The sequence below is a fragment of the Mugil cephalus genome, chromosome 19 (genome assembly GCF_022458985.1).
Source record: "Mugil cephalus isolate CIBA_MC_2020 chromosome 19, CIBA_Mcephalus_1.1, whole genome shotgun sequence".
Lineage (NCBI taxonomy): Eukaryota > Metazoa > Chordata > Actinopteri > Mugiliformes > Mugilidae > Mugil > Mugil cephalus.
Window position 1 is genome coordinate 11,664,269 of NC_061788.1, and position 25,359 is coordinate 11,689,627.

A 25,359-nucleotide genomic window follows, 5' to 3' on the forward strand; every position below is an offset into this window, starting at 1 on the left:
AGGTATTCGATGGCCCAGAATCAGAGGAGCAGCGGGCCGTGACGTGTGCCTCATAAACACACTACAGGAAGCACTTGTGCTATTTAGAAACACTAGAAAGTTCAAACTCCTTTCTGTTACTGAGCGTCTGGAAATAAAATGGCCTTGGGGCTGCATCGGTCTGCACACGCGTGGCTCTCTGACTGAATGTGAACTAAAAGACACGCGCCTATGAAGTACCTCTGACGACAGCAACCTTTTCCGGGAGAGGGAGCTGGCTTCAGAGCAGCCGACAGCAGAAACACCAGCGGACTAAGAGCACAGCCTGCTGTCAGCCAAAGGTTATGTCAAACACATAGCTGCAGAACCATCCGAAATGTCCTGTAGGCTGAACCTCACGGCAGATCTCTCCAATTTTATTCCTTGAATATGTACAAACATTCAAGGAATAAGAGAAGGCTTAGGGATCTGAAATTAAGTGAGCCGGTGACCAATTAATTGAGCCGAGTCTGCTGTTGTTCTTATTACAAGTCCCACGGGATTAGAGCATAAGCCCTCATTAAGAGCCTGGAGAGGGGTTAGTATTGTTGGCTTTATCGCTGCTGTTTATGCTTTTGCTTAGATTGTAATTGTTGGAAATAATCAAAGTAAAACATTTAAAGCCTTTACTTGCTTGTTGAGATCTAATTTTGTTGTTGTTTGCTGTTGTTTTTACTTTAACATTTGAGCCCTAAACTACTCAAGATTTTAATTTACCTGAGCTTCTAGAAACAATTTCAGTGACCCAGAAACTTGTGATTTGGGATATCAGTTAAGTGAGATCAGTGTGTCGTCCAGCTGTTTTTGGGTTTCCAGTATTACTGCTTCACATGTTACAGGTATACATCCCCATGGGAACATGAGTTACAGGCCCAGCCTGTTCTGGGGTGGGGGGCCTGACTACTGACTAGTCAGGAGACATGGCAACGCCTTTCCTGCAGGAAAAAAATAGTTCACAACATTTTGCATGTTTTTGCAAAAATGCACAATTGCATAATAACATTGTGTGCATTAAAAAAGAAGAAAGAAAAAGAAAATATAACCTACACAGCCAAATATTTCTCACTATTACACATGCAACTCATCTTCTCAGTGTGGTGTTTAAGTAAAGACTCTTACCCCCACAGGCTTGTACAGTTGCCACCAGGCATGAAGGGTGCATCACTTTATGTCTTCTTACCATGATGCGCCATCATCAAAAAATCAGACCACGTGTCTTTTTTTTTTTTTTTGTCTTTTTCAATGATGAGTTGAACTGTTCTAAACCCAGTTTTGTTAGTTTTAGTAGTTTCTGCTTAGATCTCATAGTTTTCTCTGCTTGATGCACGCCAATGATGTTTCCCTTGTCTTTTCTTTTTATAATCAAACTTTATTGAGATTTTTTTCCACGACCACGGGATGTGTCTTTCTACGCGATAGAGTAAGAAATGAGTTGGGGTTAAATTAAACTTATTGACAGCTGAAACATCATCGCATATGCAGTAATTATTCATCACGAGGCTCGTACCTATTTGATTAGTTAACTTGGTTAGCCGGGATTCTTTTTCTTTTGCCTAGACGGTGTATTTTGAAATGCTATGCTAAATGTAGCTCCCTATTCCTACCCAGGCATGTCACCTTACTGTTTACACCTCTAGCCAAATAACCTCAAGGGGGCCATACAGGCCCTTGAAATAGCTCTCACCACTCCCCTTCTCCTCCGTCGTGCAGGTATTGTGCGCTGATTGGGTGTTGCACTGAAACCTGGAGAAAACCGTCCTAACAGGTCCGGAAACAACTCACCGGTGCGCAGAGTGCGGTGGGGACTCGCAGCACTCCGAGACATGGATAAGTGGAACAAGTCAACAAAGATCACCTACAAGAGATGGACAAATCCCGAACAGTGGTAAAACAACACGTTGGATTTAAATTACACATGAAAAAAAAAATGTTTATTTATCTGTTCAACTTCCTCCTCCTGGAAGATAACAGACTCCTCCAGGAAAACAAATATGACCCGCAGCCTCTTCTGACGTAGACTTAAGTTTTCACTTTTGGAAGGACTGCGAAAATGCCTGTCCGTCTATGTGCTGTCATTCAGGGGCGAGTCAGATTTTGTGGGCCACACCGATGAGGACCAGGGCACAGACAACGAGATCTGCACGATAGCCGCGCCAAGGGTTGACGCAGGGGATAAACAGTCCGCGCCGGCCTCTGATAAAACCAAAGAAGGTACCTGTACAGCTACTCAACACCGACGGGCCGTGTCCGTGTTCTTAATATTCTTTGTTGCATTTAGTCTGATTTGTGTGTAGTTATTAAAAGCGCGCATGGCAAGAAACGAGGAAACGAGAGGCAGGCACTGGTTGTTGGCAGCAGGGTTGGTCAGCTGGTCTGGAGGGCCAAGGTAAAATGGCACAAGGAAAAAATGTGGCAAGACAAGTCCTGTGTTGTTATAGGAAGTGAAACTGTTGTCGTGAACCCCATGCCATGCTGTGTTTCTTTATTATACTAATGCGTCATTGTTGTGGACTCGTTAAGATGTGGGCAATACTTAAGGGTTGGAGTTAGATGCTTTATATACTTTATGGTAAGTTTAAAACTTGAATGGAGGCATAGGGTAATTTAAAATGGAGATTCCAAAAAAAAAAAAACTAAGACAAATACTAAACCTGTTAATTATTATAAATGTCAGTTCAGTCCATATCTTGTTTTTCATGTCAATTAGAGGCCTGTTTGCAAACACCTTAAACTGGAATCAGTGTGTGCTGTCAGCTAATTGTTAAATAGCGTCATTAATTTAGCCCCTCCTTGAGATGTGAAATCCTTGAATGTGTCAAATCTAACGTTTGACGCATTAATGGAATCTGCTGTGGCCGACTTTCCCCCCTTCCACAGAAACCTTCACGGTCGACGAGGCGCTGGAGGCGATCGGCTTTGGAAAGTTTCAGTGGAAGATCTCTCTCGTCACTGGGCTGGCATGGGTGAGAACCGCATAAAAACGCAAAGAAGCGACTCCTCTCCGGTAGCCAGACGCTCCAAATCTCTCACGCTCCGCTCTGCCTCAGGTAGCGGACGCCATGGAGATGATGATCCTCAGCATCTTGGGCCCTCAGCTGCACTGCGAGTGGAGCCTCCCTGGCTACAAAGTGGCTCTCATCACATCGGTAAAGTCCCTTTCAGTGCTGCTCCCGCAGCTTCTTGCCTTTGCAATGCGTGCTAACGGCTGCACCTTTTCTTTGTGTGTGTGTGTGTGCCAGGTGGTGTTCATCGGGATGGGGCTCAGTTCGTCTGTGTGGGGGAACGTGTCTGACAAGTATGGAAGAAAAGTAGTGAGTTTCAGTTCTGACTTCACACACACACACACACACACACACACACACACACACAGAACGTGATTTAACGATTTCTGCGCATTTTCTTATTCACCTCCTGTGTTTGTGTCAGGGTCTGACTATTTGTATGTGCTGCACTTTTTACTACGGCCTGCTGAGCTCATTTGCTCCAGTGTATGGCTGGCTCTTGGTCCTGCGGGGCCTCGTGGGCTTCGGCATCGGCGGAGCTCCTCAGTCGTAAGTTTGCTGCTGCCTCCGTTCATGGCGAGATTTTTTAAAAATTATTCTTTTGTTGTCGCAAATGAAAACCACCCCATCTGTTTTAGGGTGACTCTGTACTCAGAATTCCTCCCGGTGAAGGCAAGAGGCATCTGCATCATGATGATTGCGGTACTGTAGTTACTTTGTTAGTAATCCAACAGTTTAACTTTATTTCTAAGCTGAATCGCTCGTCCGATTGAATGTACAGCTCATAGATTTTGATGCTTCCTTGTGTCAGGCTTTCTGGGCCATCGGTGCTGTGTTTGAGGTCCTCTTGGCCTTGTGGATAATGCCCACACTGGGCTGGAGGTGGCTACTCGGCCTGTCCACCATACCGATGGCCATCTTTGTGTGCTTCTGCTTTGTAAGTGTACCGGTGATTAATAGAGTAAAATGTAGTGGGCATGCAAAAATAATTCAGCTTTCCGCGTGTGACAGTGGCTGCCTGAAAGTCCTCGTTTTGATGTGCTGACGGGAAGAAAAGAAAGGGCCTTGGCGACTTTGAGCCACATTGCTAAAGAGAACGGCAAGGACATGCCTCGAGGGAAGCTGGTCACTTTAAAACAGGTAAAGGACCAAGACAAACGACTGGTTCTGGTTGTGAAGAATAAAATGCTTTATTGTTTATATGAGCCCTTTACGTGTTGTCCTTTCATTTACACAGAATGAACGCGGACGGATTAAAGATCTCTTCAGCTCTAAGTACTGGAAGACCACTCTTCTCCTGTGGTTTATATGGTAAGCCTGAGTGCTTTGTCCCCTCCGCCATCCTTCTTCAATCAGGTGTTTTGATCGAAGGTAACTATTTAAACAAGAATCAACAGCTGGCCTAGAAGGCTCTGCTGTGAGCTCACCGTGTGTGGTTTGTTTGGGAGTGTGCGCCACTTAAACGATAAGAGTCTTTATATTCCCATCTTATCACGTAGCATGTAAAAATTCTTATCCTCAACAACTATAACCAAGGACCCATAGATGCATGCATGGACTGTTATATTTTAAACCACATGCACAACATTGGTTTCAAACGTTAATGTTGTCTTAGGTTTGCGAATGCCTTCTCCTACTACGGCATTGTCCTGCTGACCACTGAGCTGTTCCAAGCCGGAGATTCATGCGAGGGTACGTAGCAGGATTCTTCATGGAGACCGGACCTTTTTGTTTCGTCGCGATGCATCTCAAATTCAAATTCTATGAAAATGCTCTCCTTCCTTGCAGTGACCAAAGGGGCCAAGATCGAGCCGGACTGCAGTCTCGAATGTAAATATTTAACAGCAGCCGATTACAAAGACCTTTTATGGACGACCTTGGCTGAATTCCCAGGTGAAGTGCTCCCTTTTGGCATTTTGTGAAAGGCGTGGTGTGCACTTGAAGTTGTAAGGCTTACACATACACACTCACACAGAGGGTGGCCATTATTTTCTAATCTCTTGCTACTAGTTACCCCGAAGGAATTGTACATTTTGAGCCCTCAAAAAAAATAAATAAATAAATAAAATAGGGGACTGTGTATACAAATAGCTGTAATTCCTACACCTTTCCTCAAATTTGAGTGAGAAACTTCCAAATTAAAGCAGTCTGCTATGTTCAGTGTAGACTTAGACAGACTTTGATGATATACGAGGGAAATAACTTGGTCGTGGTAACTTTAACACATAAAAGAACACCCTTAAAAACCACAAGTAAAAAGAAAGATAAAATAAAATAAGATTAGATTAAAATAAATTAAAAAACAGTGTAAAGAAAATATGTACAGAATTAGCAATTTACAAAAGTAGTTGGCTAAAATAGCAAATTGCATGAGTGTTAAAAAAAACTATTTATATAAATAGTTGATGTAACACTAGATAAATGTCTCATGTTTAATATGCATGTACTTGTCATGAACAGTAACGCTACATCAGTTATATATACTCCCGTTAAAGTCCATTGTATATATCTGCTCCTGATTTTTATTTTTTCTAAATTCTTTATTATGAAAGTCAAATTAATGGTGTAACAGTTTTCTGTTTTTTACTCTTATTTTTACTCTTATTTGAGTTCCTTGTTTTGTACCAACGAGCAAAGAGATCAGTGTCAAATTGCTTGTATCTGCACATATACTTGGCCAATAAAGCTGATTCTGATTCTGTCACTTGCCAAAACATTAAGTACCCTAGTGAAAAATAATCAAGGTAAGACCTCTTAAGGGTTATAAAGCCGCATGTTTGAAATAATTCAGAGGCAGGCAGAGGGCATTTACAAAGAAAATGACGGCATTTTCTACTTAGGAATAGGTCACGGCGACTCTAAATTGCAAAAGTTTTACAGCTAATCACCTCCGATGTATCTGTTTTAAAAAAAAAATAAAAATTACTGATAGTCAAAAATTGCTTGAAACATCGCCATCAAAGTACCAAGTACCATCGAAGACAATGGCATAATTTTTCCTAGGATTCCTAGGATGTTCATATTTCTAGAATGTATAAATCCTTGTTGAGAGAATGATAAGTCTAAATACTCAAAGTAAATCTCAAATGATTTATAAAAGAACTAATATGAGCGTATGTCTCCAACAAATCTGAGGAGAGTTACATACAAAGATAGATGGATACTTTATTAATCCGGGGAAGAGTGTTGTTTAAAGGTTTGCCATATTCTGTTGCATTTTACTCAGCTGTTTCCTGTCTGTGGTTCCCGTCTCTTTCAGGTCTTTTAGTTATCGTTCTGCTGGTTGACTACATCGGCAGGAAGAAAAGCCTGGCGCTGTGTTTCTTCATGTTTTCATTGTTTGTTCTTCCATTATATGCTTGTATTGGGAGGTGAGTTGTCTTATATCAATACAGCAGAAGTACATTTAATCACACAGGCTGATCTCTAACTGTCTGTCTGTTTTTTTTTCTCTATGTAGGACAGCTCTTACGATCTTTATCTTCATCGCCAGAGCATTTATATCTGGAGGCTTTCAAGTAGTTTTTGTTTACACACCAGAGGTATGTATCACTTTTAGGTTAAACATATGAATTGGACATGTGAACATGTGAATGAGCCAGATGAAATGGACAACATAAACCCTTTTTTCCTGTTTAGGTGTTTCCTACGGAAAACAGAGCCCTAGCAGTGGGAACTTCAAGTGCAATGGCCAGGGTTGGTGCCCTGATTACGCCCTTCGTCGCACAGGTAGACATCTTCAGAGAATTTGAAGTGCGGCGTGTGTTGGCAGAATTCTTTTAATTCTTTCAAACTTCAACAAACTGCAGTGTTTCTTACACAGCACCAAGTGACAAAAAAAAATATCATTGGGGCCTTGATGATCTCAGGAGGTTGTTTTAACACATACTGAGAGGTATGTTTGAGACAATGGCGGTGGCAGAGGTGTTCAGAGCTTTTGTTTGTCAGACAAACAAAAAAAGCTGGAAAATCTGGTCAACATGCACTGAAATTTGAGAGCAAGAACAGTGTGTGCAGGAGGCACCTCTAACAGCGATTCGAATGCAGCCCTGGTCTGTTCTTGTTCCTTTTCGCAATCCAAAATTAAACATTGAGTAACTGCATTCGGCTGCGAGGACGACCACACAGGCAGCTAGCCGTCTGCTAAGTACAATAAGAAATATCACGTTACAGTCGTACGTCTCCCTACGTAATAACCACCTATGAGCATAGTGAAAGAACAACAGATCCAAATCTGTTAATCGCTAAGAGGAAGGATCAGGGTACAGAATATACTTTGCTATAACAACACACTGCGTCAGATAATTGTTTTAGTACGTACCCCGCAGTACATGAGCAGTGAACAGTGACAGTCCTATTGGGCGTCACTTTCACATACGCCAAAGGAGACTTGTCTTTTTTCCTCATGGGTCGGTAGCATTTAGCATTTATAGCTGTACACCCATCAGGCATATCACTATGATAATAGTTGAGAACAGTTGTGACTCTTCAGAGAATGGACATGTTTTTTTTTTAGTTGTTCCTAAACTGGAGCCTGTGTCAGGCTGCATCCTGCTGGGGAAGACTGATGCCATCAAGAAATGTCATTGCTATGGGGTGGGGGTGCCTGGTCTGGTCTAGGTGGGTGGTATATGTCTAAGTGATATCCTCATGGATGCCAGGTCCAAAAGTTATGTACTTCTCCTGTCAGTGGTTCTAATGTTGTGGCTGATTGTTGTATCTGAGAATGTCAAGTGATGTGCATAACGTCACACAGCGTGTTACCAGTATTTTAACCCGAACAGAATCTAGAGGCAACACAAAAGTAGGACAGCTAATGTTAGCAGCCATGCTAATGTTTTCACCAGTTTTTAGTTCCTATGTCTGATTAGAAGATAGTGTTCAATCCAAGTTGCCATAGTTTGTCAGGATGTCTGTCTTCTGAACGAAAGTGCTAGACAAACACATGGCATCAGTGTCTTCACATCCTAATGTTAGCTGCCACAAGTTGGAACTGTCACTTTTTCTTTATGTAACATCAGTAGAAAGTTACATCATGTCTGAATCAGTGTTAACGCCCCAGACCATGTTCCTGCTAAAATTTTCACTCTCTGGGGTATCGGACATCCAGTTACTCATTTAAAAGAAAAGACTGTATTATCAACTTTCTCCTCGCAAACCTGATTTTTCTTTAATTTGTCTATCTTGCCAGCTTGCGTTCTTCTTCTTCACTGCATTTCTTGCCAAGAAAAACAACCTTAGAATGAAATCGTGCGAAACCATTGGCAGAAATGTGCATGACATCGCTTTTTTGTTTATGTGCACAATTCCACTTTTTCCACTCATCATAATTAAAAAATACTTTGCATAAAAAGACTGTAGTAAACATGTGGTACTGTATTGCAGATTTAAATTCCTGACTTTTTATTTTTTTTAATTTTTTTGTGGTTCTAGGTGATGCTCAGAAAGTCGGTGTATTTGACTCTATCTATGTACTGTGGCTGCTGTGTACTGGCTGGCATTGCGTCACTGATCCTGCCCATTGAGACATCGGGCAGAGGCATGCAGGAGTCCAGTCTTGACCAGGAGGCCGAAGAGTAGACAGCCATCACAACCAGCCACCCTTATACAGAAGGACGACCCAGAACCCGATAAATCAACTAGGAAGAATGAAAAGGAAAAAAAAAAAAAAACGGAAAATTGTGTTTTTGTCACCACCTGCAGATGCCACATTTGTCTGTCTAACGACTGACTAATCTGAGCGGTGGTGGGTGAAGAGCGGCAGGGGACGATCTCATTACAGGCCAGTAGTGATAATTGAGGGTAGGCCTAATGACAACGGAAGCATTCTTGTTCCAGGACTGGCTTGTTTACCCTCTCATGCATTCAGGCCATGGGGGCCAACAGAGGGACATATTTGGACAGTGATGATGCACGGTGCAGACACATTTAAACCTTGACCTCAAGAGAATTTCATTAAATGCAAGTCAACAATTTGCATGTGTATATATATGTATATGTGTATATATATATATATACACACTGTATGTGTGTGTGCATAGAATGATGTAATGTGATGTAATGTGAGTATTTTATTTATATAAATTTATATGATTTAATAATGCAATTGTCTGCAATTTTACAGATAAAACAGTAGATCTATTTATTAAGAAAAATAGCAGAAAATAAATAAGTATTTAAATAAATAAATAAATATTTGGGTAATATTATTAAGTCCAAATACCATATTACGCTGGCAAAAGAGTGAGTCCAAATTTATAAATATTTTTTTTTAGACGAATATTTTGGAGTTTTGGCCGTGTGGCAGGACAAAAGAACTTAGGGCTTTAACGATCCACAAGCGAAAACGCTTGGTCATACTGGCTTTATATTATAGAAAACCTCGGTGTGCATTTTAATTAATATTCAGGCTTGATATATCAAAAACACAATCGATTAATTGAAGAGGGAATCGACGTTTCATAACGAGAGCAGAATAATTGTATATGGGAGTTCCTAGTCTGGCCTGTCACCTTGACAACATTGGCCCAATGACAGCGCACACGCGAACTAGGCCAGCCAATCAGAGGCGTCCGCCAAAGCTGCATGTCATTTCTGCCCGGGCTCAACCTGCACCGTGTTTTGTTTGTCTGTCTGCGCACCGGGGATGAAACCGCGGGGTCCGCCGCCGCCGCCGCCTCGGTACAAGCGACGGAACTCTGTCATCACTTTCCGCTCATGAGGACTCCGGTAACCGCAGAAGACGCACGGAGCAGGACCGAAAGGGAGCAGCAGCAGCAGCAGCAGCACCAGCGCCGCCGCCGCCGCCTCTGCTGCCGCGGAGCCAGGTGCCGCTGGATGAGAGTCTGACTAGGCATTTTCTCCCCGGTGACAGAGACTATCTCAGCCGCGCATCTTCCAGGATAGGCGCTCCCTCCATCCCCTCCCCTCCTCTTCTCCTCCTCCTCCTCTCCGCGGCTGCAGCCCACCGACCATGGCCCTGGTGACACTGCAGCGCTCTCCCACCCCCAGTGCAGCATCCTCGGCGAGCACGACCAACAGCAGTGCGGGGGAGGTGAGTGGGAAAAGCCGGGGCTGGGTCTTTGTGTGCGGTGCTGTGCGGTGCGGTGCGGTGCGGTGCGGTGCGAGGAGGAAACGCCAAGAATGCGCTCTCTCTGGAGCCTCTGTCAAGACATGATGTGCGATGGTTAACGCACGGCAGGATAGGCTGACCTTACTTCCGTCATTGCTGCGTGCGCCACGAACTTGCCGTGCTGTGGCATTGTCGGAGCGGAGAGTTGTTTGTGGCAGCGGATTTGTAAACAAAATCCTGCAGAGGGGGGTGGTGGTGGAGGAGGAGGGGGGTTGGTGGGCTGTAGGGTTTAGCTGTGAAGACAAAGTGGTCATTTTGCTGCCGCTGCACTCAGGTTCCTCTCTGCCTCGCTGTTGTTGGGTTTTTGTTTTGCGGTGTAACTCTAAAGGGTAATTGCAGCTGTTTGCATTCGCCACTGAGAGAGAGAGAGTCATAGAGCAGTGAAGTCAAGTGAACTAAATCTTAATAAAAATATATATATATATTTCGCATGGTGTAAACAATGCAGTTTGTTGCCACTTCTTTGGCACAGTCTAAACCTCAGGTGTATGCAGCACCACGGAGGAAATAAAAGTTATTAATCACGCCGTGATCACAGCATCAGTTCAGTTCCAGATAATTAGGAGTCCCAGGCTGGGGACCAAAATGAAATCCCACGTGTAAAAGCCAGCATCTTATCAGCAGACTTATGTCCAACATTGATCCGAGTGAAATCATAACATCGGTCTCAGTGCTTCAGTTTCTGGTGGATTATGTGCTCTGAAGCAGGCTGGCCAAACAAAAATAAACTGTGGCATTCCTCCTTTCAGGATAAGTGGGTGGTTTGGATCCCTGTCAGCGTTACAGCTCACTATTCTGCAAGAGTCAGCCTGCGGAAAGAGAGACTGATGTTTGGATGTGCGTGTTTTTTTTTTTGTTTTATGCTGGATTTGCTCCATTTGAAGGTGGGATCCGGCCTTCTGCTCTGTGGGACAATCACAGCAGATGAGATCACAACACTGACTGGAGGGAAGCAGCAGATGGCGCTGGCGTGCTTCATCCCTACTGCTAAACATCACTGAGAACTTGGTGGTTTTATCAGACTGCAGGAGAATGTATTGGTGATGAAGATTAAAGTAGAGTAGGAAGAAATTATCTCAGGGCAAAACTAACAGTAGCTTTATGAGTCTACCCAGCAGTGGGCTTTATGTAGCTTTTGTATCCACCTATATCATGTATCATGTATTCTCCTTTTCATTCATTTATTCAGTGTTCTCAGGGTTTAAGGTTCAGGGTTCTGTAAAGTGTGACGCCACCAAATAAATTCCCACTGTTGTCATTTTGCCGTTGCAAGCTTTTCATTCTCCCCTTTGTTTTTGTCTTTTAGGACTTTGGAAGCGACGATGACAGGAAAAATAACCAGAGGTAAGAAGCATTCAGGGTTAAAAAGCCTCACGTTTGAACTCACTTTGCAATCAATTGCCACTTCATTAGCTACGTAAGAGAAATCGAATCGTCCTAATATATTATAACAGCCCTGCGTTAAATCTTAATGTTTAGTTAATGCTGAAACAGCTTAAATGCAAAAGTGCGTCTGTTATTTAGCCCGTCCCACTGACTAATGTGGAGATGTCAAAATAATAGAAACACGCGTCGGCACAACACAGCACAGTTCAACAGCACCACAAACCGCAGCCTCCAGTGTGAAAACAGTTTATTTGGCAGTTCGCTCAATTATTTTAAAAGGAAAACAGCTTGAATTGACACTGGTTGTGGACTTACTATGTATTCCTAGTATTCATCTCAGATTCATTCATTATTGTCAAAATATTCACCATCTTGAACCGTATGCCGAGACTTAGACTGTTGAGGACCCACTTGTCCTATTAAAAGCTATTTTGGCAAAGCTGATTGTCTTGTCCTCAGTTCTGGGACAGTATCGGTTTGGCAGTTTATTTTCTCTAATGGCTTGTTGTTTCTCGCTGTTGTACTGGATTAAAAAAAAAAAACCTTGGAAGAAATGTTGATTTAACCTGACAAGTTTTTTTTTTTTTAAAAAGCACGTCTTTTGTTCTCAGTTGCGTAACAGAGAGCGCAGAGACAGTTGTTCCTTGTTGTCACAGAGCTTTTCTTTAAACGGCTCGACGTCACAAAAATCACAATTTGTGTCAGCAAAGCTCTGGCGGAGACTGCTTTGTGTTGAGTGTGTGTGTGTGTGGATTTGTCATATCATGCTTTGTGTGCCTCCGAAGCCCGTATTCATCAATGTAGAGCCCGGGTTCAGAGTTCTGCATGTCAAACGTGAAACCGACGCCAAGTAACATTTCCACCTCCCGCGCGCCCTGGCATGAATGATGGCATTGTGGCACGGAGCGTCGCATGGGGAGAGCCGGCCGCCGCGGAGAGGAGACGGGCCAGCCAAACGTGAGCGGAGACCCAGACGGCGCAAGGCTCGAAGGCTCGGGATGGAAAGAAAAGTTGTGGGAGGGAGAGAGGAAGGCACGAAGTTGAGCTGAAATAGGCCAGAGCCAGAGGAATGCGCAGGTGTACAAGGCAGACAGACAGATGGATGGATGAAAAGGAGATTTTTTTTGGATGTGTCTTTCTAAAAAAAAAAAAATTTTTAAAAGGCTGTAGACAACACAAGCGTCAGGATGCATCTAGTCGTGAAGTCGTCCCATAAAGCCGTGTTCACTGTGCTGCCTCACTTTGTGGAGAAAGCTGCCCTGACGCGGACGGAGATCTGCCGCATGTAAGTAAAACACGAGGAATGGAGCGTGTGGTGCCAGGAGTCTGGGATTCATTTAATCAAACGGCATTAAAACTCGAAGGCAGATTTAGAGTCACGCATGTAGCCAAACACATCTACAAGTCTTTAATTCTGGGAGCAGAAGTTGAGCTGTCGAGCCTTTCCTCTGTCGCAGTGTAGATTTGTTTAAGGAAAGTCGTGTTTTTTTTTTCCTGGCTTCATGTTATTTCAGCACGTCAAGCCTTGTAGTTAATTTTCCCCTGTCATGTCCAACGATAGCACTCAGCAGAGGAGCTGAAACAAAAGGGCCTGTGATGCTCCCACTCAGTCATACCAGGCTTTGTGTGTTTTTGCTTGAGAGAGGAATGAGACTGTGGTTAAACAAAGCTGCGCTCTGTTCCGTGGGAGAAAAAAGACGCTGAAGCTCTCCTTCGGTGCGACGCAGTCATGACCCGGCAGTGTTTCATTCAACATAGGAGGGAGTTTTGAAGCACATGGGATCGTTTGGTCAGCGGTCACGTGGTTGTCATGTTATGTGGATCGGGAACTCTTCTGTCATGCTCAGTGAACCAGCGAGGACTACATACGTACACAAACTGCACCTGGGTGCAGCTGTATGTACTAAAAGCAGCTGTTTCATAGGCTCGTATAATATAACTTTATTCCTCTCAAGTGAGAATAAAGTGACTAAAGCAGGAAATCTAACTGAATTCCTGCTATATTGTTTCAAACTACTGTGTTCATGGTCTCCATTTAGTCACTTTATGTTCATTTGAGTTGGAATCACACAAAAAAAAAAGTTCCGTATATATACATGTTTTTTCTTTTGCACTGAGCAGCCTAGTTTTCCTTTTTTCCATCTTTGGTGATTTAAATAACTGTGATGGGTGGTCATCATTATCCTCCGAAAACGAACGATCGAACCATATTTAAGAAAAGGTTAATGTTCCTACTTTTAATTTTAAAGCATATCAGCTTTTCTCTTAATGGTATTAAGGAAGTTTATATGTATATATATAATACTGGCAACATGCTGTGTGACCTTATGCACATCACTTAACAGATACACTGATCAGCCAGAACATTATGACCGGGAGGAGAGGGAGAAGTAGTAGATGGCTTCCAAATTCTCCAGATCCCAAACTGATCTCGCCCGTGTAGGATGATCCACAGAGGCCCCTCCCCTCAACCCATAGGACCCAAAAGTCCCCCCACTGCTAACATTTTGTTACCAGACGTCACAGGACGTCCTCATTAGACCCGTGTCTCATTCTCTGATGAGTCACAAGTGTTTTGGAGGCACAAGGGAGACCTACGCAATAGTGAGGTGGTCATAATGTTATGCCTGATCAGTGTATGTGTTTAAACAAATTTTTGGGAGTTTGGGTTCGGATGATGCTTTACAGACAATAATAAAATAAGAACAGGATGCTTGGGTATGTGGTAGGTACGTTGATGTGGCTTTAGTTGTTTCTGAAGACTGTTACTAGGAGAAACACCTGGATGGATATTGTGTAGCTGTTTTTTGGAGTATTTTGAACTTAGCATAGTTTGTGCTTCTGCTTGTACATGTCCAAGTCCATCATGAGAAATACTGTAGTGATGCCCATTCCTTCTTCCCTTTTCAGTCTAGAACTAAGATGTGTTTTGGTGTACATCATAAACTGATAATTTATGAGCTGGTTAATGAAGAGAATCTGAAAACAATACGTCTACTGGCTTTTTTTCCTGGCTTTTTAACCATGTCCATGCCCGTGAAAGTCTGTTTCTGTAGCAGCGGCACATGTCCCATCAGTCCTCTGTCTCCCTTCAGTCCATCTTGTTGTGAAACAGCCCGGCGGGTCCTCTGTCTCCTTTGAAACATAAAGCAACAGAGTGATTATTGTCTCTGGGTTTTAGCATTAATACACACTTTTCCAAACCTCCCTGAATTTATTTTGCACTTTTGTACTTTTTTGCAGCCTCAGCGAGAGCTTCTTCATGGTCAAAGGAGCCGCCCTCTTCCTCCAACAGGGTGGTAATGCACAGGAACCAAAGACGCCAACCCACCACAAACACGCAGGTAGGAACAAATGTAGCCACATAAGAAGCTTTCTTCTTTCTTTTTTCCTTTTTTTTTTGCCCATATCCTTTGTGCAAACAAGCTTCGGACAAAAGAAACATTGTTCTTGCTGAGGCTTTCTTCTCCCTGTGGGTTTGTCTGTTTTTAATTCTAAGCGGTGTTGGGAACCATTACCTTTTTTTTTTTTGAGTCTGACCTGAAGTAACCTGCAGTTGAACAGCGGGGATGCCGAAATGATCAGCACCGGTCTCAAGCAGTTTGCCAACAGCTGTTTGAAAGAATATAGAGGCCTGGAAATGCATTTGAAGGAGACATTTACCTACAAATTTTGACCTACCTTGTCATAATAACGCTGAGAATGGCTGATCTTTGCTCTGTATACTTTATCTCTTTGCTGATTTAATGCCATTTTAGGTCATTTTATGTCCTCCGACGTTATTGTTCCTTGTTGAGACTGGAGTCATTTGAGGACAAAGGCAGAAAAACCCCACAGTTCAGCACATCTAGGTTATAGGGTTAAGATTTTTCTTCATTGAGAGAAATATGTAACATATTTCCTCCCACTGGGAAAGGAAATCAACAATGAATGCACAATAGACGCAGCTGAATGCTCAGTTTGTAGATGACCTTTAGCTTTTTTTTTTTCTTTGTTTGAAAGTCCAGAAATTGTGTTGATTGTGAGTGAATGAAGTGCGTCTGATATATTATCTGTATTGATAGTCTGATCTTTGTTATGTTTACTTTAGTATTTACTTCAGTTGTCACGCAATGCTCATTAAAGCATAGGTCATGGTGGAAAGAGATCCCCCATCTGTGCCAGGGTAGATGACCTCCAGACTGTAGTGATGACGTTGGAACAGTTTGGCTGCTAAACACCAGTTAATTGGTCTAGTTAATCTTCATGTCACTCCATTGGCAGCTTTTCCATTTGGGTAATCGTGTGTTGGTATTGTGGCGCAGCGTTGCATAGGGTTTTTTTTGGGGGGGGGGGGTTCTCCAACCATTGTGTCAGGCTAGCTGTTAGCAACATTGCTATGAATATAGTCCACTCAGCAACAGCCAGTGCTAGTCTGCGCTGACACAAAATTTCAAAATAAATGAACATTGTCATTGAAATACTTAGTAGTTATTAGTTGAGTTATTTGTTGTTCGTTATGCTGGATTTCCTGAATCTGAAAATTAATGTGATGTAGAAAATCAGATGATGTCTGTTATTTTTCATTCATGCTAAAGTAGCTACCCTTATGTGATTGATAGCAGCCACCTAGAGGTTGTTAATGGTATTGCTACCTGAGTTGAATAGCAAAAACTAATCGTTCATTGCAACATAACAGTATCTCGTTAACTTGCTATTCATTTGTGATCTGTTGAATGGACCATCACTGTAACAGTTTCCCTCTCTGAGAGGTTTCAAGCCGCCATTGTCGCTGAACTACTGTTTATTAAACTAAGCTTCTTCGTGGTGCACTTTGTTCAGTCGTCTAATCTGTCTCAACGCTTCGCTTCCAGGCGATTTACCTCAACACCTGCAGGTCATGTTCAAGATCCTCCGGTCTGAAGATCGCATTAAGCTGGTCAGTATACCTTTGATCAGCCACAACATTAAAACCACTGACAGTAGAAGTGAAGAGCATTGACCATCTTGTGGCAATACAATGTCCTGTTCGTGTAGATGTTACATAGACATGTAGCACCCGCCTAGACCAGGCCAGACACCCCCACCCCATAGCAATGATGGCGTTCCCCAGCAGGATGCAGCCTGACACACACACACACACACACACACACACACATGAACAACTAAAGAAACATGAAAAACAGCCCAGTGTCGACCTCACTAGAACCCAGACTGATCAAGTATCTGTGGGATGATCCACAGAGGCCCCTCCCCTCAACCCACAGGATCCCAAAGTCCCCCAGTGACAATGTTTTATTACCAGACACCCTCAGAAGGCCCATGTCCATTCTCTGATGAGTCACAACTGTTTTGGAGGCACAAAAGAGATCTACACAGTATTAGGAATGTGGTCATAATGTTATGCCTGATCGGTGTATGTGTTACGTATTATGTGAAAGGGATGTGGAAGCATTCTGTGCAGTATGCATTGAAATGAAAGTGAAATAGGTCATGATAGTCTGAAATTCAAAGCTCAGTAAAACATCAAGTTGCACTGTGCAATGAAAGTCCTACAGTAACAGTAAAAACTTTAAAATTAGAAAAATAAGGCAGTATGATCTATATAAACGAGGTTGACAGTAACGTTTAAATGTATTTGTTTGTTGTATTATAGCGTGTCCTTCTCTAAATGAAAATAATCTGATTGAAACCAAACTGGGCACAACAAAGCCGAGTCTTTTTATATCTTGAAGCCTGTCTGCATGAGATTTATCGTCGCTCAGTCGACGTCACTTCCAGCAGCAAGAATAACAACAGAAAGTAGCCGCATTTTTTTTAGCTTCCCATACAGTTGTACACAATAATTCAAGGGAGCATTGATTCAGATACTTTTCTCTTTTTTTTTATTTTTTTTTTTACAAACTCTCCTTTTGTTGTACAGGCAGTGCGGTTAGAGAGCGGATGGTCGGATCGAGTGCGCTACATGGTCGTTATCTACACCAATGGCCATCAAGATACAGAGGAAAACATTGTCCTGGGAATGGACTTTACAGACAAGGACAGGTAATTAGTCTCTCTCTCTCTCTCTCTCTCTCTCTGCGCTTTACATTTTTTACTACATGTTAATCAGACTGTTTTTTTTTTTTTTTTAAATGCTATTCTTATGATCTACAGTAAAAGTTGCTCTATTGGGATGGTGCTGCCACTGTGGAGTGATACCAACATACATCTAGATGGAGATGGGTAAGTTTCAGCGTGTCCTTTTAAAAAAAGATGGAATAATTAAGCTTGAAATCAGCACACAACTGCAATGGGGTATTTTCATTCAAATGCTAATTCGTAATATAAATCAGATTTAAATGTAACGGTAATGTCTCATGCAGCTGATATTCAGCCAGTTGCATGTGTTGCTCGGCCTCTCATGTTAATATTTGCTGCCCTCCAGTGGCAGAGGAGAGAATTACATCGTTTTTATTTTCTCTGTGTGTGAGAACGGTTCTTGCTGACCTGTTAACTTTGTTGCTGCCTCTGTATACTGGAGGAATGTTCCACTGGCGTGTGTCCTGAATAGTCCCACTAACGAGCCCCGTCCAGTCTGTGTGCCCCCCCACCCCCCACCTCCCCACTCCCCCCTCCCATCGCTCTTCATCCTCCATCCAGCCTCGCACTGATCATTCCTCTCCTCTTCTCCCTCCTCCTCCTCCTCAGAGGCTTCAGTGTGAACACGGCAGGGCGGTCACATGTCTTCAAGCCTGTGTCTGTGCAGGCCATGTGGTGAGTAACGTCTTCACGTTCACCTAGGAGTAGTCTCCTATGTTTATAGTCATGTGTGTTTTGAAAGGACAGGGGGAAAACATTGTTGACACTGGATGGACCTCACAGTGCACAAATTATCTCTAAATAGACCTTCATCTTCAACAGTAATCCAAATTAAAGTGTATTTTAGTTTTATTGTTAAAACAGCAGGCTCTCGACTATTTAATTTTAATTTCCCACTAAGCTCATCACTAGAATGAACTTCCTGGTCTGAATTGTGCATTAACACGCCACCTGCTGGTCGGTTGTCAGACGTACCGCCTAATAAGTCTGCCTGTACACATTTTAGTTGTAGGGATTTTGGGTGGTCAACGTTTGCTCCCTGTTCATGCAGGTCCGCCCTGCAGGTCCTCCACAAGGCCTGCGAGGTGTCTCGCCGCTTCAACTACTTCCCAGGGGGCATTGCTCTCACGTGGATGGCCTTCTATGAGAGCTGCATCACCTCCGAGCAAAGCTGCATCAACGAGTGGAACGCTATGACCGACCTGGAGACCACACGGCCTGACTCTCCCACCATGTTTGTTGACCGGTGAGACAGCAGATTTAGTTATAAGGAATCATTACTGAGGTCCTTACAATACTAACACCGGATCAGGAAGAAGATTTAAAACGGTTTTATCCACGTTTTATCATCAACTGACTTGTTATGTGCAGGCCAACTGAGCGAGAGAGGACAGAGTGTCTCATTAAAGCCAAACTACGCAACATCATGATGTTCCAAGACCTGGAGAACATCACGTCGAAGGAGGTATGCGCCAAAATATGTGGGGTAGTTTTGGATCTTTTGGTAATAAATGGTAAAAGATACATTAACAAGGAGATGAGAATCATGTGTACAGTTTGAATAACGTTTAATTTTTTCATGGCAGACCCTCTGATAGAAGACGCTGTGGATTCATGTTGACATTTTGCATGGACCGAGTGCAAAATAAAAGTCCTCCGACTCATTCTCTAACTTTATCTCGTCGTCAGATCCGTAATGAGCTGGAGCAGCACATGAGCTGCAACCTCAAAGAATACAAGGAGTTCATAGACAACGAGATGCTTTTGATCCTGGGTCAGATGGACAAGCCCACACTTATATTTGACCACGTTTATTTGGTTAGTTGTTTTTTCTTTCTGTTTTTTACATAAGACCTCTTTTAACCTCGTTTGATCATGCACTCTTGTATTGAATTCCCAGCTGATTTAATTCTTACCAATTGTTCTAATTAAGGCCTTTATTCTTCTTTAGGGCTCAGAGTGGAACGCTTCCAACCTGGAAGAGCTACGTGACTGCGGGTGAGCTGGTGGCATTAAATGTTTTCTTCTTAAGTAGTATCAGATAAACAGCTTGTGTCTATTTGTACACTCGTATTCTTCTTCTTGGATTAACTGGCTGGTTATCTTTCAGGTAATATTAAGACCAAAGGAAACGCAACAAACACACAACAAAACATTGTAAAACATATTGTAAAGTCCAGTGTTTGATTTTTAAATATGACATGAAAATTAATACAAGCTGAAGTCTTGAACTGCAATTACTTTGGATTAGAAAACGAATGTGCCTGCTGTTCTGAGACCACCCAGTGAATTTAATAAAGTAATATTTCAATCTTACAGTTTCCGAGTTTGGCAAGAAAAAAGAATAAAAATACAGTTAAAAACACACGCACACGTCTGTATGATGGCTCTCTATCACTGCAGCAGTGATTCGGATTAATTTCACGATGCATTACTGAGTAGCAGTTAATCTAAAGAGCAGTGGAGCTAACGTGTTGTTGTTTTTGTTGCAGGGTTGGTTATATTCTGAATGTTACCAGAGAAATTGACAACTTCTTCCCGGGGATGTTCTCTTACCACAACATCCGTGTGTACGACGAGGACGCCACCGACCTGCTGGCCCACTGGAACGACACCTACAACTTTATCGTCAAAGCCAAGTGAGACCCCACACATGAAATAAAACCAGCTGTGACTTTTGGGCGCATCGGGCAGAGTAGAAATGACAAACTGTAATATAAGGCTGTTAGTCATGAAAGAAATGTTTACGGTAGAGCTGTGCTCCCGCAGAATTTGTTATTAATAGACCGAGATTTCGTTTTTAGGCATCACAGTTTGACTGACTCACGTCATTCTTCCCGAGTGCTGGGGCTGCGATCACACTGATTTTTCTCCCACCTAAATGTAATGCATGTGAATTCTGCCAGTAACAGAGATGTGAAATGGTGTGATCAGTCTGGTTGCTATGCAACTGTCTGACTGTATTAACTTGAGGTACAGAGGATGTTTGTAAAAATAAAAATGGAAAACCCGAGACATGAGGAGTGCTCATGGATGCAACGTGAACATGAACAAAATACTTTCATGAAAATGTTATCTTTCAGTCAACCCTCCACTCATTTAGTGATACAGGAGCTGTCTCAACAGGCCACCGTTTCACACAGAGCGCCACACAGACCTGTCAATCTAAGCTTCCTGTACACAGTAGGCCCCGCCCCTATCAGTGCTGAGCCAATCGCAAGACCAAGTATTACACACTGACTATATCAGGTTCCCCGCAATTGGCCGAGAGTCTATTCAGTCCTCAGGTGAAATCCAGAAGCACGCTGCAATATTAGCATAAAAGAAGCTAACGGTGTGGCTCGCTCCAATCAACTACTGAGGCCATAATGGATCGCTTTGTTTTATTAATCTTTTAATTTCATATATATATAGATATATATATGTACTCCTGTTACATGTTTAAAATAAAAAAAATAATATTTGATAGATATAGAACACATATAGTAGGTAGCTATTTAATCTCTCATCCATTGGGGGGCCCTCCTTGGCCTGAAAAACATTGAAGTGAAATGTGTTGTTTCTCTGTCCAATAGGAAGAATAACTCCAAGTGCCTGGTGCACTGTAAGATGGGGGTGAGCCGGTCTGCCTCTACAGTTATTGCCTATGCAATGAAGGAGTATGGCTGGTCTCTGGAGAAAGCTTACAACTTTGTCAAGCAGAAACGGAGCATAGCTCAACCCAACGCCGGGTTCATGAGACAGCTGGCAGAATATGAGGGAATCTTGGACGCCAGGTAAGCAAGTCTGAGGTTTGCCCTTCACTTGGCTTGGAGTTATCAGTGATGACACACATGCAGCTGACGTTAATGAATTAGAATGGCGCCTTGTGAAGGTGTCAGTGTGTTATTATTTTACCTTCTCTACCTTCACAGCAAACAGCGGCACAACAAGCTCTGGAGGCCTGGCACAGATGAGGAAGGTTCAGATGATCTCCAGGCCTCTGGTCACTGTGCTGGTGGAGAGGAAACACCGGTGCTCAGAGAGGAAGAAGCTTGGGGAGGCTGCGGGGCGTCTCCATGTAGGGGTATGGGTCTGGAGATGGAGCCCCTGGACTCTCTCAACTATAACTATTACTTCAGACGTTTGTCAGACTCTGCATTGGACAGTGAGCCCTCCACTCCAGTGCGAGGTCCCCCTCTGCTCGGTATGGAAAGAGTTTTCATCGAGATCGAAGACGTTGAGAGAGATGCTCTGTTGGAGGACGAGGGTTTCCCCATGGCCCATTTAGCCCTACCAGGGGAGGGCACGGCGGCGCAGACATGTGGCCGCCTTGATCCCCTGGAAGACATGAGACTGAGGCTCGAGTTCAGCACGCTGGAGGAAGAGGACGAAGAAGAAGCCAAGAAAGAGGAAGCTGAGATGGCGGCCTTGGCTCAGACGCCTGGAAATTCCGACGGGAAGAAGTCAGGGGAGGAGGCCGAGAGGAGTGAGGAGAGCCGGTTAGGCTTAGCCAACCTGAACACCAACAACAGCAACCGCCTGGCCGCCAAGCGCAGCTGCCCTGCAGCTTTTGATGTGAGTTAAGAAAGTACCTTTTGGTTTACCACAGTCTGAATTGTGCTGATTTTGAACCGTGTTCGTGTCTGACCATATGTTCTATCCCATTCTTTGCCCATTCAGGACAGCGCTGGTGCAGGAAACCCTTTAAAAGTGAAGCCCTCCTATCAGTCCTGTAAAGACTGCATGCGTCTACCACAAGGACGGCGTTGTGACCGTCCCGCAGGAGGCCGTTCCCACCGCCTTAACCCCTCCCGACACTGCACCGTCCCCTCCATATGCATAGACCCACCCGGGACACATTTTGCTTCCACCCCGATCCTGCAGTCCCTACCGACCCCTGGAGCCGTCCCGCCGAACCTGGTCCAGCCCTGTTCTTACGTCTACCGCTGCTCCACCTGCACCCCCGCCGTCCCGTCCGTCTCCCTGACCAACCACCAGAAACTGGTCTCGCCCATGAACTGCGAGGAGATGCCTCCGGACCGCAGCTCGGTGGACACGGAGGACATGGACGAACGGCAGACGGGGGAGCAAATATTAAGAGGGAGCGCCGAGGCCTTCGGTGTGTTACACCCCGGCGGTGCGGTGGAGCTCCCGCAGCAGGGTCTCGCCCAGCTGCAGATGCCAGGACTGGGGATAGAGTTCAGCCTGGAACTGATGCGCCAGAGGGCGGAGCGTCTCGAGAAGCTGCCGAGCATGGCCATGGAGGGCCAGTTCCCAGTGGGGTCCCTTCCTTAATGCAGTGGCTCGAGCAGCGATGAGACGGAGGAAGCGGCTTACCGCTGCCTCGACCGCTACGACAGGCTGTGAGATATTAGACGACCACTGCTTTGGTGATGTAACAGAAACGAAGCTCTGCGCTGACCTCTGCTGTAATGTCTTGGCGTCATAGCTCCATTTGAACAAGCTGCAGCAGCGCTCTGAGTGCCCTGTTACAGACCGCTGGCATTAGGATGCAGATGGCGCTGGATGTTTTCACCATGTGCTAAAGGCCAGGATGCTTTTGGTCAAGTTGAGACGGAAAAACTTTCTCAAGCCCTTCACCTCTCCTTCGGACGTGATTGACAGCCATCTCGGCTCTTCGCACCTCTCTGTCCCATCCTGCACACGGGATACTCCCAGTGGAGATGAGCGTTAATCCTGCCATTTTAGCTTCAGCAGACGGGTTTGGCAAGACATCGGTGGTTTGTAAGATCTAGCTGTTGTGTCTTTATGATCCCTCAGAGTGCCACCCTCAGCACGTTAATGTTGATGAAAAGAAAAATGCCCGAAGTAACACGCTTCTGTCAGTGTACTGTGTGTTTCCAATCCCGCTCATCAACAGTATTCATGGAGGTGCTCAATGAATATTTATAGCTGAGCCGGTTCCACCGCATCTACTCTCTCCACACTTTCCCACCGACACGTTTTCCCTGCTGCAGCTGCTTTTTTGCATCACAAGAGGGCATTTCATGTGAAAGCATAATGATTTCCGAACCATACGCAAGCCTTTTTATGCCTCTTTGTAAAGCGTCGTACCTCGGACCACAAGTATCTCAGACTGTTTTGGTCAAAGACTGTTTTGTTCTCTCCGCTCAGTGGCTGGTTCACCCTGACCTCCTCCTCCTCCTCCTCGTCCTCCAATAAAGTTAATGTAATCATGTACTTAAAGCGCTCAGTTTAGCCCACGCATGACTCTGCAGTGTTACAAAAACATATCTTCAACGTGTTTAGACGGAAAAATATTAAGCCTGTCTTTTAATTTTTTCCACTTTTTTTTTTTTTTTTTACGAAAGAAACATTTGCCATTTAAACAGTCAGCTACATGAAAAACGTGCATTAGTTCAGTAGAAGGACGATACGTTCATTCACTATTTGTCTTAAGTCTGGAAGAATGATAGAAAGAAAGAAAGAACACGGGAAGACTTTTACAACATTCAGTTTAACCTTCTGATGTAACCAAAGCCATGTCATGTTGCCATATTATGCTTTTCGTACCCAGTCTGGGTAGCTATTTATCTCAGAGGCTCCCACAGTAAACACCCATTTAACTTTCGACTCCATCTTCCCTACGTCTGAAACTCTTTGCAAATGCACGCAAATCACAGATATATTAAACACTTGAGCACAACTCTAGCGTCTATTCACACAGACTACAGTACATTTAATTTGAATTAATTTGAGCACACTTAGAAATAGAGACACCAAAATAAAAAAAGTTAAAAAAAAAAACAATGCTTTAAATAAGTAGTTACATCGTTTGCTTGCAGTGTCCTGTCAAGTCCATTCACAAGAATTGTGTAGATTTTTTATCTGTAATCGTCAGACATCACAATCTTCGCATCACGCGTAGATTTTTGATTTTGTATCATTGTTTGAACAGTTTTTCACAAAAATTGTGCCACCAATCCAAAGTTGCTGTGCCACAACGTGTTTATCGTCGAGTTTTTCCGTTTGCCTGATGTTTGTTTTCTTACTATTTTTGGCACGCTGGGTGTGCTGGAATGGTACCGAATGACGCCAGTTTGGATGCAAGAAAAGCACATGCAAGATACTTTACTGTGTTCGAAGATCAGAGATCAGAGAGAAATGAAATCTGTGCAAAGAATGAATGCAATTTACAGTTGTTGTTGTTTTTTTTTTGCTTTCTTTTATTAGATGAATAGAAACAAACAACAATTCATCCCCTGTTCCTTCTACCTTAACTGAGTTCAAGAGAGCTGCAGGTTTGCTCCAGTAATTAGATTCAGATACTTTGGTTCTTTCCTTCACGTGGCCGCCTCAGCGTTATGTAACACGAGGCGCTTAAAGAAAACTGTTGGCAGCCACCGATACCACACATATGAAACAGAATCATTTCACCTGGAAAAGATTTGAAACCGAGAAACGTTACGAAGCTTGAAGCTTGCAGAAGGTGGTGAAAGGCAGATTAGGGGGAAAATACTGGATGAAAATACTGACAACGAGGTTATGTGTGTTAAGTTATAGCCATTAGCTAGTTAGCTTAGCATAAACTGACGAAAATAGTCCACAGACAAACACATCTCAAGTTCACTTAACATGTTGTTACCTCTAGACAGAGCTAGCCTGGCTGTTACTTTCATTTCGCAGTCTTAAAGTTAAGCTAGGCTAACCGGCTACAGAGATAGCCTCATCATCTGAATCTAGCTAAGAAAGCAAGTAAAACATACTTCCCAAAATGTCACAATATTTCTTTATTATTAATATGAACTCTAACTTAAG

General features: G+C 43.5%; 2 protein-coding genes across 2 annotated transcripts; both read left to right on the top strand.

The window, feature by feature from the left end:
- The first annotated feature begins 1,737 nt into the window (after positions 1-1,737).
- On the top strand, positions 1,738-8,676 carry svopb (SV2 related protein b). Its single transcript, XM_047570437.1, has 16 exons — positions 1,738-1,903; positions 2,099-2,229; positions 2,896-2,981; positions 3,066-3,164; positions 3,258-3,329; positions 3,445-3,569; positions 3,659-3,722; positions 3,832-3,957; positions 4,032-4,160; positions 4,258-4,331; positions 4,636-4,712; positions 4,809-4,913; positions 6,280-6,391; positions 6,481-6,562; positions 6,660-6,749; positions 8,454-8,676. The coding sequence occupies exons 1-16, from the start codon at positions 1,842-1,844 to the stop codon at positions 8,598-8,600; spliced, it is 1,581 nt and encodes a 526-aa protein (XP_047426393.1). The 5' UTR covers positions 1,738-1,841; the 3' UTR covers positions 8,601-8,676.
- Positions 8,677-8,832: 156 nt separating this feature from the next.
- On the top strand, positions 8,833-23,903 carry ssh1b (slingshot protein phosphatase 1b). The gene is made up of 15 exons (XM_047570436.1): positions 8,833-10,074; positions 11,459-11,496; positions 14,782-14,882; positions 16,392-16,456; positions 17,441-17,562; positions 17,674-17,742; positions 18,208-18,273; positions 18,650-18,844; positions 18,970-19,063; positions 19,288-19,416; positions 19,550-19,596; positions 20,091-20,237; positions 21,174-21,374; positions 21,513-22,155; positions 22,261-23,903. Exons 1-15 carry the CDS (start codon positions 9,994-9,996, stop codon positions 22,873-22,875), a joined length of 2,613 nt encoding a protein of 870 aa, XP_047426392.1. The 5' UTR covers positions 8,833-9,993; the 3' UTR covers positions 22,876-23,903.
- Positions 23,904-25,359: the final 1,456 nt, after the last annotated feature.

Bases quoted from the DNA above. Each gene is read 5' to 3' on its own strand.
- svopb (XM_047570437.1), top strand. From the start codon at position 1,842: ATGGATAAGTGGAACAAGTCAACAAAGATCACCTACAAGAGATGGACA. The intron at 3,958-4,031 runs GTAAGTGTACCG...CGCGTGTGACAG, and splicing joins TCTTTGTGTGCTTCTGCTTT to TGGCTGCCTGAAAGTCCTCG. The intron at 4,332-4,635 runs GTAAGCCTGAGT...ATGTTGTCTTAG, and splicing joins CTTCTCCTGTGGTTTATATG to GTTTGCGAATGCCTTCTCCT.
- ssh1b (XM_047570436.1), top strand. From the start codon at position 9,994: ATGGCCCTGGTGACACTGCAGCGCTCTCCCACCCCCAGTGCAGCATCC. The intron at 17,743-18,207 runs GTAAGTTTCAGC...CCTCCTCCTCAG, and splicing joins ATACATCTAGATGGAGATGG to AGGCTTCAGTGTGAACACGG. The intron at 19,417-19,549 runs GTTAGTTGTTTT...ATTCTTCTTTAG, and splicing joins TATTTGACCACGTTTATTTG to GGCTCAGAGTGGAACGCTTC.